Consider the following 19,639-nt stretch of genomic DNA (forward strand, 5'->3'; position numbering starts at 1 on the left):
ATAAGTATAAATACTACAAATTTGATTATAAATATTAAGACCTTACTCTTAGGGATCATTTCTATAGTAAGTGTCGCCAGGACGTCAGGTAAAACTGACGGGACCGAACACCACGAGGACGAGACAAAGCGCCCCCTTCTGAGCGCGAAGCGGGCAGAGGCTGTTGCTAATCAGAGCGACTCGGCCTCTGTCATTGATGAACGTTCCTCTCCTCCCTAAGCGGGGAGTTGGAGGAAGGGGGCGCATTCTGAGTGGCGTTCGTTTCAAACAAATAACATAAAACTGGTGTTCATGTAACAAGTATGTCACAATAAATGATTAGTTGTTAACGAATTAAAAATATATTTTGGTTACTAAAATGTAACAAGAGCTGATTCATCACGTCCATGTGAGATATAGAGAATAACAGGTTACTGTCCCATCGTTTTGTAATATATCAGATGAGGCTTAGAATAATATAACGGCGAGACTTGTCGAGCCGTTATTTTATTCGTGCCGAGCCTGATATATTACAAAACGATGGGACAGTAACCTGTTTTTCTGTTTATCATACCACATTTTTCCTAAAAATCTGCAAAGCAATCAATTTTTTATAATTAAAATGTACGGATCACCGCTGATTTTGCTGATCCGGCTTTTACACGTTGACATACATGTAGCAACGGCGTTCGAAAAGACGACACGAATAATCGCTTATTTTTAACATCGTATAGAGAAAAAAATTGTTTGCATTACGAATGGAAAGAGTACACCCGCTTTAATTATAAACGTCTTAAATTTGAGATCAGGAATGGACTGCAGCGACAAATTTAATCGAAGAACAAACTTCACCGAATAGTTTGGAGATGCCATTTTGGAGATGTGTATTGAAATTGACATTTTGATTATGGTGTCAATATTGACATAAGCGTGTTAAATCGTTTGTTTAAATAGTTGAAGATTCGCATACAGTTATCATTTGTCTTGACTTTCTGTGCAACAATTGCGAGTACAATGACTTTATCGCTACTCAAGATTTATTGCCCCATTGATGACGTCATTAAACTTCTATAGTGCGGGCTTTGATTTTTTTTAAATAAACGTTTTTGTGATTTATGACTTTAAACTAATATAAAAATATGTACGTTCTTGGTATCAAATTGTTTGTTTTGTTGAACCTGTTTTATGTTGATAGAAACTGTTGACTTAATTGCAAATCCCACGTAATTCTAATCATTGACTGATATAAATACTTCCTGTTGACCATGATATAAAATAATATATCAGGCAACGTTATATCAGGCAGATATCAATGCGATGGTATGATAAAACGTTTTAACTCGCTTTGTTCGAAAAGTGTTCGACAACAATTTATATGTCAAGTATAGCCTTATCTTTCAAAAGCCATTGCTTGGTTACATAAAGGTGAAACAATTATTTTTAAAAATCCAGTTTGAAAGAGTTAGCTTACAAAAGGTTTGAATAAAAAGAAACAGCATTTATTAAGTGACTTACCTACCGCACTATTTGTCAATACCTACCGCACTATTTTTCAATAAAATGATCATCAGAGTATACTTTAACAAAACCCTTTTAAAAAATAAATTTTACCGCTGGAAGTTTTCGAACTGAATTTCCTTAACTCCATCCATTTAAAGAATTAAATACGTTCACTTACCGAAATTTATACAGGTAAAGTCTAATTTATCCGCTCGAAAAGTAAAATCGTATGCCAACATTGTTTGTCGACCATGACATTTTCGTTTCACAAGAATTGGAGAAAGTTGTTTTGTTTCTCAAAAAAAGAGAGAGTGCCTCTTTAACTTAGTCCACTTATCGAAATGTATACCGGTAAAGGCTAATTTATCCGCACGAAAAGTAAAATCGTATGCCAGCATTATTTGTCGACCATGACATTTTTGTATCGCAAGTATTTGAGAAAGTTGTTTTGCTTACCAAACGAAAAAAGAGAAAGTGATAATCGAATGACTAAAGCTTAACCTATTTTTGAATGAATACTGCATACATATGGCAAAAAACAAAATTCTATACCGAAAATTCAACACCTCAAGATTTTGCAAATTTATATTGCATGGCAATATTAAAGAAACATTATTTGGAAAGTCTTATGGATGGAGAAAATGAATTGTGAAATAAACTTCTGCGTCCGCCCCAAAACCAATATATTTAACACAAGTTTTATTTGAAATAAATTATTTGTCTTGTCCAGACTGTGTTTGAGTTTAATAAATATATCATGTTCTGTTTAAGGATGAAACTCTTAAGATAGACAACTCGTTAACACCGCCGTCTTTTTCAATTGTTTCTCCTATGCTTACCGTTGTTTAGTCACTCCTCATTTAAACATTATTTTACAAATAAATTTCACATTATAGATCTACACATGTTTTAACATATATCTACATGGAACAGATTAAATATAATACTTAATGTTTACTAAAATGGTGTTTTGTTTATTTTTTTATTTTAAACATATGTTAGAAAGATGGTTTTGAACACTGAACATTAGCATTCGTCACCACGAACTTTATAAAACAAATACTTATTCAAACCATATCACTTCACTCATTGCTTAAAGTATGTGATGATGTTATCATGATTTAACCATGATGTTTTCTATGTTGAATGAAAAATAATCGTTTATACTTACTTAAACTTGAACAAATCCGCTGATTCGAAAAGAGTGAAAGTTTTATATTAGTTCTGTGCGTGCACGTAATTCCAGTTTTAAACGACAATATGTGTTTGACTGGAATCTCTTCCGTCAGTTTAGCCTTAACGGACTTACAGTATATATTTAATCAGGCAAGTTTGGGATCATTTTGAATTAAATATCTTGTTGATATTAAACAATATGTTTTGTTTTGAAATTCGATTTTTGACACAATCCGTTGTTTAAACATCGAGAAACTATGAAAATAAGTTATGCGTTGAAAGCATGTATACTTTTTCTCCGTTGGGACAATTTGAAAAAGCCCAAATGTTTATCTATGTATATTTTCTGTTATTGAATGCTTCGAAAACGGTCACATTTATAATATGCTATGTGTGTTGCTTTCATTTTATCTTTTAATTAATTCCTTTAGGTGTATTACACAGCAATATTCACGACTCAATATGCATCTTGTTTCAGTTTGTTAAAATCAACATATTTAACCCACAATCAAAACGTCATCTTTAAGTTAACTAAATTTTATCAATCACATTCGCTGTACGTGCTATTTAACTGAATTATTAACTATGTTTAAATGGGTATGTACTTGTTGTAATTGCTAATAGAAGTGTGTGTCTGTCTGTCTAAAGATGCAAAGTCAGTTAATAGATTTCTGTCGAGCCTATTCGCTAAGAGATGCAGCCTTCTTTGAGATTTTTTAGCACTCTCTTACACTGCGGTTCATTAGATTCGTGTATGTTGAGGCACGAACAACAACTCTGCTAGGAGAATGCTTTTTTAGGTCTGATTGAGATTTTTTTAAAGGCGTCATCGTTTTAGTGGTAAGTAGCCAATGCGCGGATTTCACAAGCAGGTTATATTTTACGACGACAGAATATAAAAACAACAAAAGTTAAAACATGTTTTGTTTTAAGTTTCGACAAATCTCCTGTTGCAGAGAAAACCTTACAACTTATATAAATGTAAATTAACTGTAATAATAAATATATTATCTTTAGTATATTATTAATAAGATTATACATAATACGATGTAAATCCAAGGACATAGTTCTATCAAATTTACATAAAAGTTCGGTTGTGTATTTCGGATACAGTTGGGGATTGTTTTTTCTTTTATACTTTTATGTAGAACTTTCTTTCTTTTTATTATTATCAAGACTATCAATAAATGTACATTTATAGTAAAACTTTTCAGATCTTGAGTTGGTTTTGTAATGAATGAAGTCAGCGATTTTCCTCCTTCTTTATAAAGTACCGGTAAACGGTACTTTCCCAATCAAGCAAAAATTCCCAAATTCCCAAATCGGCATCTGAAAAAATCCCAATCGACGTCCGAATTTTTTCTCAAAACGACCGAAATTTTCGTAACAAAACCCAACTTTCGGCGAGCGAACAAAGAAAATCGTTTAGTTGTGTGTAACCACGCGCTCGATTCATTTGGGGTTTTATTATTCAGCGCGTGCAATCAATAGTGTCGTTACTGTTTCCGGTTCTTTTTTGTCAGGCAGCCAGCGTACTGTTTTATGTCGGTTTGTAACCTTGCCTCTGTGGAAAGGGTGTTCAGTCTAATGAACAATCTTTGCACAAACAATCGGGACCGTCTATCACACGACACATTGACAGCACTAATGATGCTGTGCAGAGAGGTATGCCAGCAACTGATAGATGATCAAACATCAAAGATTGTTGAAATTTTCAAAAAAATGAAAGACAGAGACATTGCTTAACAAGAGATTAAAACAACTTGTAATTGATTTTGTGTGTTCTTTATAATATTTTGTTATTTATTTCAACTTAATTACTTAATGGTCATTAAGGCATGCCTGCAAATGATTCTTTTAATGGGTATGTTCAATTAAGTATGAACTGTATGATGTATTCAATAAGACCCAAACTTCACGACGCGATTTTCCCAATTTAAGGATTTCACGACTCGATTTTTTCCCAATTTTGAGGTTTTCACGACTCAATTTTTCCCAATTGGACCGGTACGGGTACTTTTCCCAAATGGACAAGGAAAATCGCTGGAAGTTCAGGACGGTCAAGATCCCGGATGAGCAAGACCATAACAGCCAAGACCATGACTGCACAATTAAAATAATTATAACAAATAGAAACATTGACATCGATTGCACTATTATCCCCACGCTTTTTGAAACGCCTAGGGATATTATGGTTATCTCCGCCGTCTGTCCTGGCCACTATCTCCTACACTATTAGCACTAGAACCTTGAAACTTACACACATGGTAGCTATGAGCATATGTGCGACCGTGCACTATTTGGAATTTTGATCTGACCCCTGGGTCAAAAGTAATGTGGGTTGGGGTGGGGCCTGGTAAAAAAGTTTCACTCATTTTTATGCTCCCCCTAAAAATTTTGGGGGGAGCATATAGTCGCCGCTTCGTCTGTCCCTCCGTGTGTCCGTCCGTCTGTGCACAATTTTTGTCCGGGCTATTTCTCAGCAATTAATGACCGGAATTCAATGAAACTTTATGGGAAGCTTCACTACCAAGAGGAGATGTGCATATTATCAGCAGGTCCTGGTCAGATGATTTTTCACAGAGTTATGTCCCTTTGAAATTTTCAATAAAAAAATTCTTGTCCCCCCCAACTACTGTGCCCTCAAGACGTTTCTTTTGGGCAGCATCACCAGTCTCCTACGGTTTCTTGTTCAGGACTTTTTCTTACATTTTTGGGAAAAAGTACCTAGCAAAATTGGGATTTTTTGAGTCACGAAATCTTCCAAATTGGGAAAAAAATCTACAAAAGCATTATTTGGGCAGGGGGTTTTCCAGCCATTTTGGATAAAAATCATAAAAATTATGGTTATATAATTTTATAGGTTGTTAAAAAAAATAACATTGAGATTCTAATAAATATAAGTCTTAAGACACTTCTTTAACAAAAAATAAAAAAAATAATTAAGAATTGGGAAACAATATGCATATTTGGCATTGGGAATGGGTCCGACCCGATAGAAAGGCAAAAAAGGCCTGTTGTTTAATGTTATTTTGCATTAACTTTTTCATTTTTACACCGATTTACTTCAAATTGATACTGAACATCTCTTATGACAATATGGTCAACTTTGCATGGCCCCATTACCAACTCTGGGGCGCCCCCTGGGTCAAACATGCGGCATGGGGATACGCGTCAGCCTCAGCCGCGCCATTTCTAGTTACTAAGTTGAGTCAACTTTTCAATCCAACATCAGTAATACCAGGATCTTGATAAATGGTTGTTTTGGGAAGGTCTTATGTTAATGTGATACTTTTAACTGATAAACTGCTTTGAAAAATGTTCATTTTCATTAGGTCAATTGATGATACAATTGACAGATCTACAATAAGATATATGTGTTGCCATCAGTAACTTGTGTAAGGCCGTGTGAGCCAGGGATAAAATATGCACAATCTGCAAAATTAAAAAACAGAATTGTAGTTTGTATAGACAATCCCAAAAATTGATAACTCCCGGATTACCGCCCCTGAATACTCGCGCGCAAAACGGTACTGAAGAAAAACACAGGGACATATAATGTTTGTATAGGTCCCTGAACAAAACAAAAGGCGAAACGATTTTATCGAATATATTTGAAGATTTAAATAGTCTTTGTTACCGATCTGATAATCAAATAATAGTTCGTGTTTTTTTTAAGATAAGTTATTACGTAATTAGTAGAAATAAGGTTTGTCTGCATTCATTTAAGAGTAATAAAACTCAGCATGAACAGGGACCTATTTGTAAAGTTCCCTGGCAAGAATAAGGTCTTGATTGTCATTTAACATGTTATTTAAAGGCAACACGTGATATGTTATCTTAATTACGGTATATACACATGTGCAGACATATGGTGTCACAGGCATACCAATAAACGCTTTTAATCCACACTTAAGAGATCGCCTCCCATTTAGGGGATTCGTTCGCTCTTTTATCGCTGATGTGGTTTTTTTTCAAGACCTGTATCTTACTGAAATTAATCATGCGTTATAAACGAAGCACAATCACTTATTTTTTTTAGTGTTTTTATTTTTTTAATCGTAAATTTAGACTTTATTACAAAAATTAAATAAAGGTCCAAGTTTTGGAAATCTAAAGAACACAATTGGAACTATTCAAGTTTATTTAGGGCTCCATATTTTACATGTTGAACATGTTTATCGTGAATTTAAATGTTATTAAATTTATAAGAAATAATACAGGCTTAAACAAAGGCAGATATCTAGCTTTCAATAAATTTTTCTACCTCGAACTGAAATCTTTCAAAGTTTTGCCAACTAATATTTTCGGCACTATTTAAGCTAAGATCACAACGTCTACTTCAGACTTTAAATATTTCTTATTTTCATTCAATAATTTTATTCCATAAATAAATTATTAAATTTTATATTAAAAAAAAGCAAACTTGGCATTAAACATTACGTGTTTTCACTGAATATTGTTGCAGAGAGACATATTTTATAAATCTATCGTGTATATTTCTTATTTAACTTATATTGATTAACGATGTTTAACAAATCGACACTTGGTTTCATGCTTCAATTGTTTTCAATCCTACTGTGCGAAGTCATTAAGTACTGTTTATTGGAATAAAGCGGGTGTACACTATGATTACGCTGTCATTTGCCAAATTCTTCAGTACCGTTTTCAGTAGCTGGTCATGTGATACTAATAGCCAATATGGCGGCGGTCAATTTATCGATTCAGGGATTGTCTATATATAAAAGTGTACAATTAATATTAATCACTTTCATCCAGAATATTTAACAATTTAATGTAAGGTCCTATTTGTTTAAATGAAAATAAGGGTACACGTTGATAACTTGATATAAAGGTGTCCTGAGAAATCATACAATGTGAATGATATGTCACAAATAAGAATGCCATAAATAAAAATAAATATATTTTTGTTAAATAATAAATGTCATTTGAAAAAGTAAAATTGAATTGTTATATAATTTATATGTTTTTACGTTCACAGACTTTGATGTTTATTTTTGAAGTTAAGACTTGCATTTTTTCTATTGACAGAACTATGGGATACATCGTTGCATGGCAACCAAGTCTGAGACAAGAAAAAAGAAAAAAGAAGAAGAAGTTGCTGAAGCCACTGCAAGTCCGCAACAAAAAAGTGCAGTTCTGGACTTTTTCAACAGATGCGACATTATTACACTGAACAGACTTCTCATGTTTCGGCTAAAGGGCTGTACCAGTTTGATACATAACATCATCCCTGAGAATATCATCCGAGATAAGCTTTTCACAAAGGGATGTAAGCGGTTTGAAAATATAGAGGCGTTGTATCAAACAACCCATTTTGATGATTCCGATGTAGTGAAGCTTGCAAAATTCATATCTGAGTTCAAAAAGAAAGAACAAAATTCAGTATTGATAAAGTCCATGGTTCCGGAATTTGAAGATGCGGCAGAAAATCAGGTATCTTTTAATTTGAAATAAAACTGTTTTCAAGAGGTTAAGAACAGCATAAACCTCCTAAGTAATTTAGTATACACAAGATTTTGATTGTGTACTGTAAAAAAGATCTATTACAGTACATGTAGCTTATTGTTGAACTTATTAATAATGTGCGATTACATCAATATCATTATCATAATAGTTTTCATAATGATGATTCAGCGAATGTGTATGCGTTTGTCCAAGATTGTCAGGCCTGTCACTAATCATTCATTATCTATTAAAAAATTACTAACTTCAAATGTGCACAATGTGGAGACAACTTGTTGAATGAAAACCCACATCTCTTGCTCTGTTTTTAGCTCTACTATAATACACATGTATGAAATATATATAGTGGAGCTATCCTACTCACCCCGGAGTCGGCATGAGCGTCTGCATTAGCGTTAGTGTCTGCGTTAGCGTGCAAATGTGAAAGTTTTTGTACTACCCCAAATATTTTGTTTGTCCCTTGACATATTGCTTTCATATTTTGCATACTTGTTCACCAACATGACCCCAACCTATAAACAATAGCAGACAACTCTATCAAGCATTTTGTCATAATTATGGCCCCTTTTCCACTTAGAATATGCAGCAAATGATAAAGTTTGCATACTGCCCCAACTATTTTCAATGTCCCTTGACATATTGCTTTCATATTTTGCATACTTGTTACCCAACATGACCCCAACCTATAAACAAGAGCAGACAACTCTATCAAGCATTTTGTCATAATTATGGCCCCTTTTCCACTTAGAATATGCAGCAAATGTTAAAGTTTTCGTACTACCCCATTTATTTTCATTGTCCCTTGACATATTGCTTTCATATTTTGCATACTTGTTTACCAACATCACCCCAACCTATCAAGAGCAGACAACTCTATCAAGCATTTTGTCATAATTATTGCCCCTTTTATACTTAGAATATGCATATTATTGATAAATCTATGTTAAAGTTTGCATACTACCCCAAATATTTCCTATATCCTTTGACATATTGCTTTTATATGTTGCATACTTGTTTACCAACATGACCTCAGCCTATAAACAAGAGCAGACCACTGTACCAAGCATTTTGACATAATTATGGCCCCTTTTACACTTAGATAATTGAAAATTTTGCTTAAATTGCCATATCTTCTTTATTTATGATCACATTTTATTTTTATTACTTTGACCACACAACACTTACCTGAATTCCACAATTGTTTCCACCCAAACAATACCCCACGCCCCTACCCAGAATCCCTCCCCCCCCCCCAACCTCCCCCCTCCCGATTTTTTTTTTAAACATCTAATAAATTACCACACCCCTCATTATACCCTCCTCTCACCCCCCCTACCCCCCCCCCCCCCAATAAAATAATATTTTTTTCCTTTTTTTATTTTGCAAAGATCGTCTAATAAATTATTGAATATGAACAATTTCCCCATGATGGCTTACGTTATACTGTCAAGCACTCGAATAGTCAAGCGCGCTGTCCTCTGACAGCTCTTGTTCACTGTTACACTTAGAGGACAAGGGCTAATTTAATGAGACCAGATATAGCTTTTCCAAATAAGTTGTCATAGTATTTTTGATTTTCGAGTCTTAATACTAATTGGTTTGAACAGTCTGAAAACTGGCATTTGGTCCATCCACTTTAAGCTAGGCTGAGAACCAAGTGCTCATATTGAGCTATCTTGGTAAGTCTATGTCCTTTGTTCATCATTCTGTGTTGTGTGTTTTCAACTGTTAGCTCTGTATCACTCTACTTCCTACATTTTTTAACCAATTTTGATAAAACTTATTACTTGGCCAGAATTTCTGTTCCTAGACTGAATTCAAATCTGTGTCATCTGCATAAAAAACTAGGTCATGAGCAGGCCAAGTTTATATAAAAGCCTTGTTACCACCCAGTATTCATGACATACAGAAATGGCGGAAGATCTTCAGCCTGTAGGACTTAGCCGACAATAATTTAAATAGGTCGGCAGTGAAATGCGAGCTCACTAGACTTACTGTCTGGTAATTTTTATGCCCCCCTTCGAAGAAGAGGGGGTATATTGCTTTGCTCATGTCGGTCGGTCGGTCGGTAGGTCGGTCGGTCCGTCCGTCCACCAGGTGGTTGTCGTATGATAACTCAAGAACGCATACGCCTAGGATCATGAAACTTCATAGGTAGATTGATCATGACTCGCAGATGACCCCTATTAATTTTGAGGTCACTAGGTCAAAGGTCAAGGTCACGGTGAACTGAAATAGTAAAATGGTTTTCGGATGATAACTCAAGAACGCATACGCTTAGGATCATGAAACTTCATAGGTAGATTGATCATGACTCGCAGATGACCCCTATTGATTTTGAGGTCACTAGGTCAAAGGTCAAGGTCACGGTGACCCAAAATAGTAATATGGTTTTCGGATGATAACTCAAGAAGGCATACGCCTAGGATCATGAAACTTCATGGGTAGATTGATCATGACTCGCAGATGACCCCTATCAATTTTGACGTCACTAGGTCAAAGGTCAAGGTCACGGTGACCCGAAATAGTAAAATGGTTTCCGGATCATAACTCAAGAACGCATACGCTTAGGATCATGAAACTTCATGGGTAGATTGATCATGACTCGCAGATGACCCCTATTGATTTTGAGGTCACTAGGTCAAAGGTCAAGGTCACGGTGACCCGAAATAGTAAAATGGTTTTCGGATGATAACTCAAGAACGCATACGCCTAGGATCATGAAACTTCATGGGTAGATTGATCATGACTCGCAGATGACCCCTATTAATTTTGACGTCACTAGGTCAAAGGTCAAGGTCACGGTGACCCGAAATAGTAAAATGGTTTCCGGATCATAACTCAAGAAGGCATACGCCTAGGATCATGAAACTTCATGGGTAGATTGATCATGACTCGCAGATGACCCCTATCAATTTTGAGGTCACTAGGTCAAAGGTCAAGGTCACAGTGACCCGAAATAGTAAAATGGTTTCCGGATGATAACTCAAGAACGCATACGCCTAGGATCATGAAACTTCATAGGTAGATTGATCATGACTTGCAGATGACCCCTATCGTTTTTGAGGTCACTAGGTCAAAGGTCAAGGTCACAGTGACCTGAAATAGTAAAATGGTTTTCGGATGCTAACTCAAGAACGCTTTTGCCTAGGATCATGAAACTTCATAGGTAGATTGATCATGACTCGCAGATGACCCCTATTGATTTTGAGGTCACAAGGTCAAAGGTCACGGTGACCCGAAATAGTAAAATGATTTTCGGATGATAACTCAAGAACGCTTTTGCCTAGGATCATGACACTTCATAGGTAAATTGATCGTGACTCGCAGATGACCCCTATTGATTTTCAGGTCACTAGGTCAAAGGTCAAGGTCACAGTGACAAAAATCGTGCTCACACAATGGCTGCCACTACAATGGACAGCCCATATGGGGGGCATGCATGTTTTACAAACAGCCCTTGTTACTTTCAGTTTGTATATCTCTTACAGTTTTTACAACATTTGTTGTAGTCATGATTTGTGGACATATCATTTGCATCATTCTTAGTGTGTTATATTTTATTTTGCTATTGTTACAGAAATAAGAGAAAACTGATTTCTGGAACTTGAGTCAAATCAAAAAAATTTAAGCTAGGTTATGAAACTTTGTATTGTGGTTGCGATGGCTACAGGAATAATTGCAAACAAAAATCTTGGTCATGCTCTACCTTAAAAGTACTTAAGCAAGGTTGATGAAACTGGGTGCGTGTTGAGATGGCCATATAATAAAATTGCATGTTGTTTCAGCTTTTGGTCAGACCAAATTGTGGTTGCTATGGTTACATAAATAAGTTGTAACCAGAATAGAAAATGTAATTTTGTTCTTAACATAACTAAAAAGTAATTATGTTGAGTTCATGAAACCTATGGAGATCCTGTTCTTACCCTTAAAAATATTAACTAAGTATGAAAATGCAGTTTTGTCTTTGATAAAGCCATATATTTTTTTTTAATTAAAAAAAATGTTTCACTGTGCCGTTTTTGCAACAATGCACAAGTGGCAGGGGATCACTGTCTTTGACGGCTTCTTATAAATAGTATGCATTGGTCTAATACTTCTGCAATCTATTCCATTGTCAGTGGTTGAAATGTACACAATTCTTCTTTTTTGTCTTACTAGTCAGTCAGAGTAACTTGTGTTTGCATTGGTGTCCTTTTTGCTAGTCTGGATCATAATTGTGATGCCAAAAATATTTCTATGCACAGTAATACTCATGTTCACAGCACTTTCATTTACTGAATTCTGTGTAGTATGTATGAATTTTCATCATAGACTATGAAAGCTTTCAACATGAACATTCATTCATTGTACATAGATATCATAGAAAAGTGATGGGAAGAAGAATCATTACTCTGCCTCACTGTTCACATACTTTTGGAGTTTATGCCCTTTGTTTTTATGATACACTATTCAAGATCTGTGTGTGTGCATCACAATCTGACCATAAAGAACAAAATAAAATATTACTCAATGATATAGATGTGCATTTTGATAAAGCCACTCATAATTTAAGTAATTACATGTAAGATGGGCTCAGTTGAGATATCCAATGTCCCGAATTCTCTTAAGTATCATAACAAGCAGCTTTTCCTGCTGGTGTAATAACACAAATTAGAATTTTGGCATTGCTAGACTGACAATGAAGCAAGGAACATCAGCTAATATTCCTGTCAATCTTAATATTTGCTGTCATGTTTTAATGCCATACACTCTATCTTGTACAATTTTCAGAGTATCAACAAGGTCGTGTGTATAGACTTATACATGAATGAGATTGCATGGACAGAACAGGATGTGGACCGGCGAGAGATAACAGACTGTGGGTCTGAGAGGTTATTTGAGGGTCAAGTCCCCAAGTATTGCCACATAAGTAATGCAACCACTGTGAGTATATCATTATGAGCCAATCTCTGGGTAAAACGCACATTCTGCACTGGCTAATTTTCAATAATGTCCCTCTGCCTATAATGCTCTAAAGGGCGCTTGGCAGTATACACAGATAGATTCTGCACTGGCTAATTTGGGGCAACACTTTACGCGCATGCATGAAGCGGGGTTCTCTCAGATCTTTGCTGTAAATATCTTTTATTAAATTGTACATGGTTAGAATAAACTCTAATTTTAAGTCCCTAACTGCAAAGAAATCCATAGAATTTGAGACTCAAAAGTCTGATTCATGGGAAGAACCAGTTCTGTTTGTTATTTAGAGAGATCTTCAGGATGTTGTTAGATCGAAGAATGTCATTGGTTGGATGGTTGAGTTTGCAAGTTTAAACTGTGATTTCTTCAAAATTACTACAGAACAAGTTGAAATATTTGAATGAAACTTTAAGAAGTAAAGATATTTTTATAGAAACTTTATATAGAGGACCTAATTTTATATCAGGACCTTGTCTAGGGTTTGATTGGCGGGTTCAAGCTCACTTGAAATAGAAATAAATAGTTCCAGTGTAACTACATAACAACAAATGAAGTCTTTGTAATGAAACTTAATATATGTAAATAAATGCCTAAAATCAAGACCTTGATTGCGATTCATTTAAATGGGTTGGTTGGTGTCCCAGTTTACATTGATTTTAATAAAAGTAGAGCCAAATGGTTTGTGCTAAATAACTCCTGAATAAATTGAGCTATTGTAATTAATTTCACAATGTGAATTAGTTCAAATTCAGGGATCTGATTGATGATCAAGGTCAAATTACCTAATACAGAAAAAAATACAATTAATATAAGCTACGTGTTTTGTACTAACTTTGAGACTTCGGCTGGAATTTCATGTTGAACAGTCAGAATTGTCACGGTAACTGTTAAACAACTATTGGTTTAATAATGGAAAAAAATGAACCATAAGACGAATTGTGTTTTTGGTTTAAATTGCATTTTATTTTCATATATGTTCAGGACTGCAAATTTAAATGCTTAAATGCTTGGATTTTAAAGTCATTTACTTTAATTTAAAAGTGTTGCAGGTATTTTAATGAATCTCAAAATATGAATGAATTGAAAAAGTTACAGGTGTCAAGTTTCATGATATACTATAACACGGACTTGCAATCATTTCATGATTTGCAATATTTGCAAAACACATTAGATCGGCAGGGTTTAACTCCCCTTTTGCTTAACAAATTAATCTACTTAATTACCAGAAGAAGTGCATACTAGTATATTAGTTGCACTGTTTCTCAGTGGTTGAATGGTTGGATGGGTATTTGTTTGGGTGGTTTGGTTGGTCAGGGTGCAGGATCACGTGACTTTTTGGGTTTTCCCAATGAAACGTTACTGGATTAAACGGACTGGTAAGTGATGCTTTTTTCCCAATAACTTTTAAAAACAATTATTCTTAAGAATGTCAAGTAGTGCATAAAAGACAGATGTTTATGCTGCGTATGGCAATGCGAAATACACCAGAATTACTTCATCTAATAAGCATGTGTTGTTGTTCAAAAATTCTATTTTTACTGGGATTATTATGTATACGGCTATGCATCAGACAAGGTCAAATTTTGTAACCGATTTCAGACGTAATTAAGGTTTTATTCTTATACCTTAAGATACTGACACAAACTGCAAGAAAAACTGTCTTTTATGCAGCAGCACTAAAGATTTTTGCAAATGTATTTCAATAACTTGAGATGTTTGCAAAAATAAAGTTCTTAACAGTGTGTTTACATTCTGTCCAGCTCATGTGTAAGCCCCTGAAAACCCCGTTGATTCTGCACCCTGTAGTAGTTCTTTCAATCTTTTCATATTTTATTTATGCTCTTTAAATTTCCAGTGAAGATTTAAATGTAACTAGCAGTTAATATGCCTCATGACAAGGTGAGGTGTTGCCTGCAATTCCTATGCTCCTTGGTGAAAGGTCAAGGTGACAATTAAAGGTCATTGGTCATGATCATTCTCATAGCTCTTTAACTTTAAGATATATGGAGGATTGCCATGTATATAATATTGAGATTATTATGTTACATTACTAGAGGATGTAAGCATTAAATTTATCATGCTCCAGTGTAAAAGTAAAAAGTAACAATTCAAAGGTCTTTAATTTTTAAAACTCTTTAATGCCTTATAGGATGTTTATTTTATATTGGATTATTATTCTCCGTGACCATTGATGTGTTGCACACACTACTTATCACTCCTCAGTGAAAGTTTAGTGTTTTTTTTTCACCCTTTTGGGGTTGGGTCAGGTCCCTTTGGATTGGGAAAAACGCATTGTTAAGACTAAACTTGGGAAATAGGTGTTGTTGATTTTCTCGAACACATACTAAAATAAGAAACCGTCAGAGACGGGTGATGCTCCCCAAAGTTTTTTTTTGTCACAATATTGCACTATATATTCAGATAAGGGAAACGTCTTGAGGGCACAGTAGTTGGGGGACAAGAATTTTTTAAATAGAAAATTTCAAAGGGCCATAACTCTGTGAAAAATCATCCGACCAGAACCCACTGATAATATGCACATCTCCTCTTGGTAGTGAAGCTTCCCATAAAGTTTCATTGAATTCCGGTCATTAGTTGCTGAGAAATAGCCCGGACAAAAATTGTGCACGGACGGACAGACAGACGCACACACGAACAGACGAAGCGGCGACTATATGCTCCCCCCCCCCAAAATAAATTTCAATATTATATTCACTAAGGTTCAACTTATAGAGCTTTATTTGAGACTTATATATATTTTTGGTGCTATATATATTTGTTGTGCTGAAACCTTAAATTGGAAATGTCTAGGTCCTATTCGGGAAAAAATTTATACTTTTTCATTGGGAATGGGTCCTCCTACCGGACCCAAATATGAATGACAAAACACACAAATGTCCAAGGTCACAATTGAAGCTAAAGTGTTATTAATTTTAAGTTTTAAGTCTTGGAGGATATTTATATTTTTTACAAGAACACCGAATAATGGGTGCCAAGCTCGGCTGCGGGTGCAGTTTTGAATAAATGAAAGCTTGTAAGAATTTTTTTTTTAGGTCACAGTGACCTTAACCTTGGACCTAGTGACCCAAAAATGGGTGTGACATGTAGAACTCATCAAGAGGCAGCTACATATGAAGTTTCAAAGTTGTAGGTTGAAGCACTTTGATTTTAGAGCCAATGTTCAAAACCTTAAAAAATGTTAAGGTTTTAGCATGACGCGGACGGCGGATGACGAGCTGGCTATGGCAATAGCTGTATTTCTTTGAAAACAGCCGAGCTAATAAAATTATTCCCATAATTATCATAGAATGTTTCATATTAAATACTTATGCCCTTTTGATGAAAAGGTCAAGGTCATTTATTTTACATTTCTGCCTTGTTACTGATTTTACCAAAAATAAACATACTAATTCATATTGGAAAATAAAATACAATTTTGGTCTTACTGTTGGAAAAAAATAGCAGAATGCATAATCTTATCGTTGTTGCATTTGATGTTTCAGTTACAAAGAGTGATGCAGTCCATTCCAAGTGCTCCAGTGTACTTGTTCCATTCTCAGACTGCCAATTATCCTGAGACCAAATCATTTGATGTCGCAAAATACCAGACCATTCAAGAAGCCACATTCATGTCACACTTGTGCTTAAAAGCCTCTCAGTTCTCTCAGAGACCACTGGATAAAAGTGTGTACATGTTCAAGAAATCCACGTTGCATGAATTCTATACTATAAAATTTGGTCAGCAGTTTGTGCCGCTGCATCCGCTGTTGAAAAGCTGGTACAAGTTGGAAGAAAGTCCACTAGATGGACTTCAAATGCTGCCAAGGATTGAACAAGCAGTGCTCTCAAAGGAAAATGAAATGTTTGCAATCTGTATTTTGATGTCAGATATTTTCAGTAGGTGTCTAAGAAGAAGAGCATTTTCATTTCCCAGATACTTCTCAGTACATGATACTGGTACAGTTGATGCTGAATAATATCATGCTGAAGCCCTGATTTTTGTTGAGTTATTGGATACTTGATTGGTTAAATACTTTAATAATTTAATTACGGTCTCAACGGTTCCAATATTAAGGATAACTTGTTTCTTTGCTTAGAACAGTTAGTCTCCCTGATAATTGTCCCGTCTTTTAGAAGGTCCCTTTAAAATTAAAAGACTGCTGGCTCTGATGTCTTGTGAGACATTTTTGGTCATGTTCCTTCTTGTAAGCTTCAGATTTAGGAGTGCCCAGTGAAATGGAGTTTTGAAAGGAATTGCAACAGCTTGTAAAAGTAGATTCAAATACAACAGATGCTGCCCATCATAATAGGTAGCACTTTGTAATTAATGTTTTAAAGCAGAAAAAGGAGCATACATTTAGAAATGTGTAATGTTGAATATTAAAGATGCACATGCGCAGCTCATTATCAAGAGATTCAATGGATGCAATTTAAAATATTGTAAATAGTACATTATAGTACAGTGTATGAGTATATTGTCAAACACAAGTTTTTGTCTATGAACAAACAGACTGATGGTCATCCATTGTGTATACTGTAACCTCTCTCTACTTTGTTTATAATTAGTTATTATCAGACCATGTACATGTAACTGTTAATTTGATGAGCCTGGTGTTACCTTATTCTAGTGATAATGTTATCATCTTTATGCCCTTCTCCAGGAATTTATTAATGCATATCTGCACACAATTGGCGATAGTTACGAATTTTTTCTTGAATTTAGGTGTCCTATAGTTTAATTTCTATGTTACTCTAGAGCTCAGACAAGAACACACAGATAAGAAATGGAAATTTAGTTACAGTGGTGGTCCTGAATTGAAAATTCAGACACAGAGATACCTTTTTTATTGAAATTTCGGTTTTGGGGTACCTCTAATTTGGAAATTAAGACACAGGGTTGCCACTCAGCCTTCGGGAAAAGCCTGATCTTCAGCAAAAACAACCCCCCCCCCCAAGCAGACAGTTATTACAGTCAATGACGTCCTAAAACGACCGTATTTTAGGGGAAAACCAGGTTCCCAGATTTGTTGACCTAAAGTTAACACACAACAAAACAATGTCATAGTCAGCTTCAATTTTCAGGTTTTTATCTGCAACATATTTTGTATTTATAGTCTTCAAAATATAATATTTGAGTATATATTTGTGCATTTATATGTACTGGTAGGTACTTATTTTTCGAATGCAACAGAAAATCAGGCTTTAGTATTGATCACCTGGCATTGTATAGTTTTGATTAAAACTTATAATTCAGCCCAAGCTTTAAAATATATTGGTAGCTGTCAAGTTACAGAAAAAGAATGACTACTTTGTTATGCACCTCTTCGAAGAAGAGGGGGTATATTGTTTTGCACATGTCGGTCGGTCAGTCCGTCCACCAGATGGTTTCCGGATGATAACTCAAGAACACTAAGGCCTAGGATCATGAAACTTCATAGGTACATTGATCATGACTGGCAGATGGCCCCTATTGATTTTCAGGTCACTAGGTCAAAGGTCAAGGTCACAGTGACTCGAAACAGTAAAATGGTTTCCGGATTATAACTCAAGAATGCTTACGCCTAGGATCATCAAACTTCATAGGTACATTGATCATGACTGGCAGATGACCCCTATTGTTTTTCAGGTCACTAGGTCAAACGTCACAGTGACTCGAAACAGTAAAATGGTTTCCTGATGATAACTCAAGAATAATTAGGCCAAGGATCATAAAACTTCATAGGTACATTGATCATGACTGGCAGATGACCCCTATTGATTTTCAGGTCACTAGGTCAAAGGTCAAGGTGACAAAAAACGTATTCACACACTGGCTGCCACTACAACTGACGGCCCATATGGGGGGCATGCATGTTTTACAAACAGCCCTTGTTTAAGTGATAATTACCAAAAATGCCTTTTAGGTAAAAAGCATGCTTAATGTGGGAATTTATGATCTCAATAATAAAAGTACATGTACACTTTATGTACACAGAAATATAAATGACATTTATAATATATAAACATTTTATCTACCAAAGTTTCAATGTTTTAAAATGAACACCAGGATAAATATATTGGTAGTGCTAGGCTGTTACTGACAATTTTTCTCATATTTGTTGAAGACACAAGTTTTAGTGGTGTGAATTTTTATATGACTGTCTTTTAAGTCTTTTATTCTCAGTTTTTATTCCCCCGAGGTGGGCATATAGTGATCGCACTGTCCGTCTGTCTGTCCGTCACACTTTTGCGTTTAGGTTTGAAAAATGCTCATAACTTTTATGTCGCTTCAGATGTAACCTTCATATTAGGTATGCATGTGTATATGGACAAGGCCTTTCCATAGGCACACAAATTTTGACCTTGACCTTAAACCTAGGGTCCGCGTTGATGATTGAAATCTGCGTTTAGGTTTCGAAAAAGCGTTTTTCGGGGGAATATGTATTCCAATGGAGACAGCTCTTGTGTTATTTACTATGTATTTTTTCCTTTATTTTCTATGCTTTATTTGTGGGTACATAATACATATTTATCAATTTTAGTAACCAATGAGTAA

The 19,639-nt window shown here is 35.1% G+C and overlaps 1 protein-coding gene, 1 long non-coding RNA gene and 1 other non-coding gene across 3 annotated transcripts; all 3 read left to right on the forward strand.

The window, feature by feature from the left end:
* Positions 1 to 36: 36 nt before the first annotated feature.
* On the forward strand, positions 37 to 256 carry LOC127870514 (small nucleolar RNA U3). Its single transcript, XR_008044861.1, has one exon. It is a non-coding gene; the product is annotated as a small nucleolar RNA U3 (small nucleolar RNA).
* Positions 257 to 3,510: 3,254 nt separating this feature from the next.
* Positions 3,511 to 19,252, forward strand: LOC127867620 (uncharacterized). The gene is made up of 4 exons (XM_052408920.1): positions 3,511 to 3,636; positions 7,708 to 8,112; positions 12,916 to 13,068; positions 16,608 to 19,252. The coding sequence occupies exons 1-4, from the start codon at positions 3,574 to 3,576 to the stop codon at positions 17,079 to 17,081; spliced, it is 1,095 nt and encodes a 364-aa protein (XP_052264880.1). The 5' UTR covers positions 3,511 to 3,573; the 3' UTR covers positions 17,082 to 19,252.
* On the forward strand, positions 10,086 to 11,683 carry LOC127867631 (uncharacterized). Its single transcript, XR_008043586.1, has 3 exons — positions 10,086 to 10,347; positions 10,638 to 11,354; positions 11,494 to 11,683. It is a non-coding gene; the product is annotated as an uncharacterized LOC127867631 (long non-coding RNA).
* Positions 19,253 to 19,639: the final 387 nt, after the last annotated feature.

Source organism: Dreissena polymorpha, chromosome 2 (genome assembly GCF_020536995.1).
Source record: "Dreissena polymorpha isolate Duluth1 chromosome 2, UMN_Dpol_1.0, whole genome shotgun sequence".
NCBI lineage: Eukaryota > Metazoa > Mollusca > Bivalvia > Myida > Dreissenidae > Dreissena > Dreissena polymorpha.

Coding starts and splice junctions, on each gene's coding strand:
- LOC127867620 (XM_052408920.1), top strand. CDS start 3,574: ATGTTTTGTTTTAAGTTTCGACAAATCTCCTGTTGCAGAGAAAACCTT. Junction 3,637..7,707: donor ACCTTACAACTTATATAAAT/GTAAATTAACTG, acceptor TTCTATTGACAG/AACTATGGGATACATCGTTG. Junction 13,069..16,607: donor ACATAAGTAATGCAACCACT/GTGAGTATATCA, acceptor TTGATGTTTCAG/TTACAAAGAGTGATGCAGTC.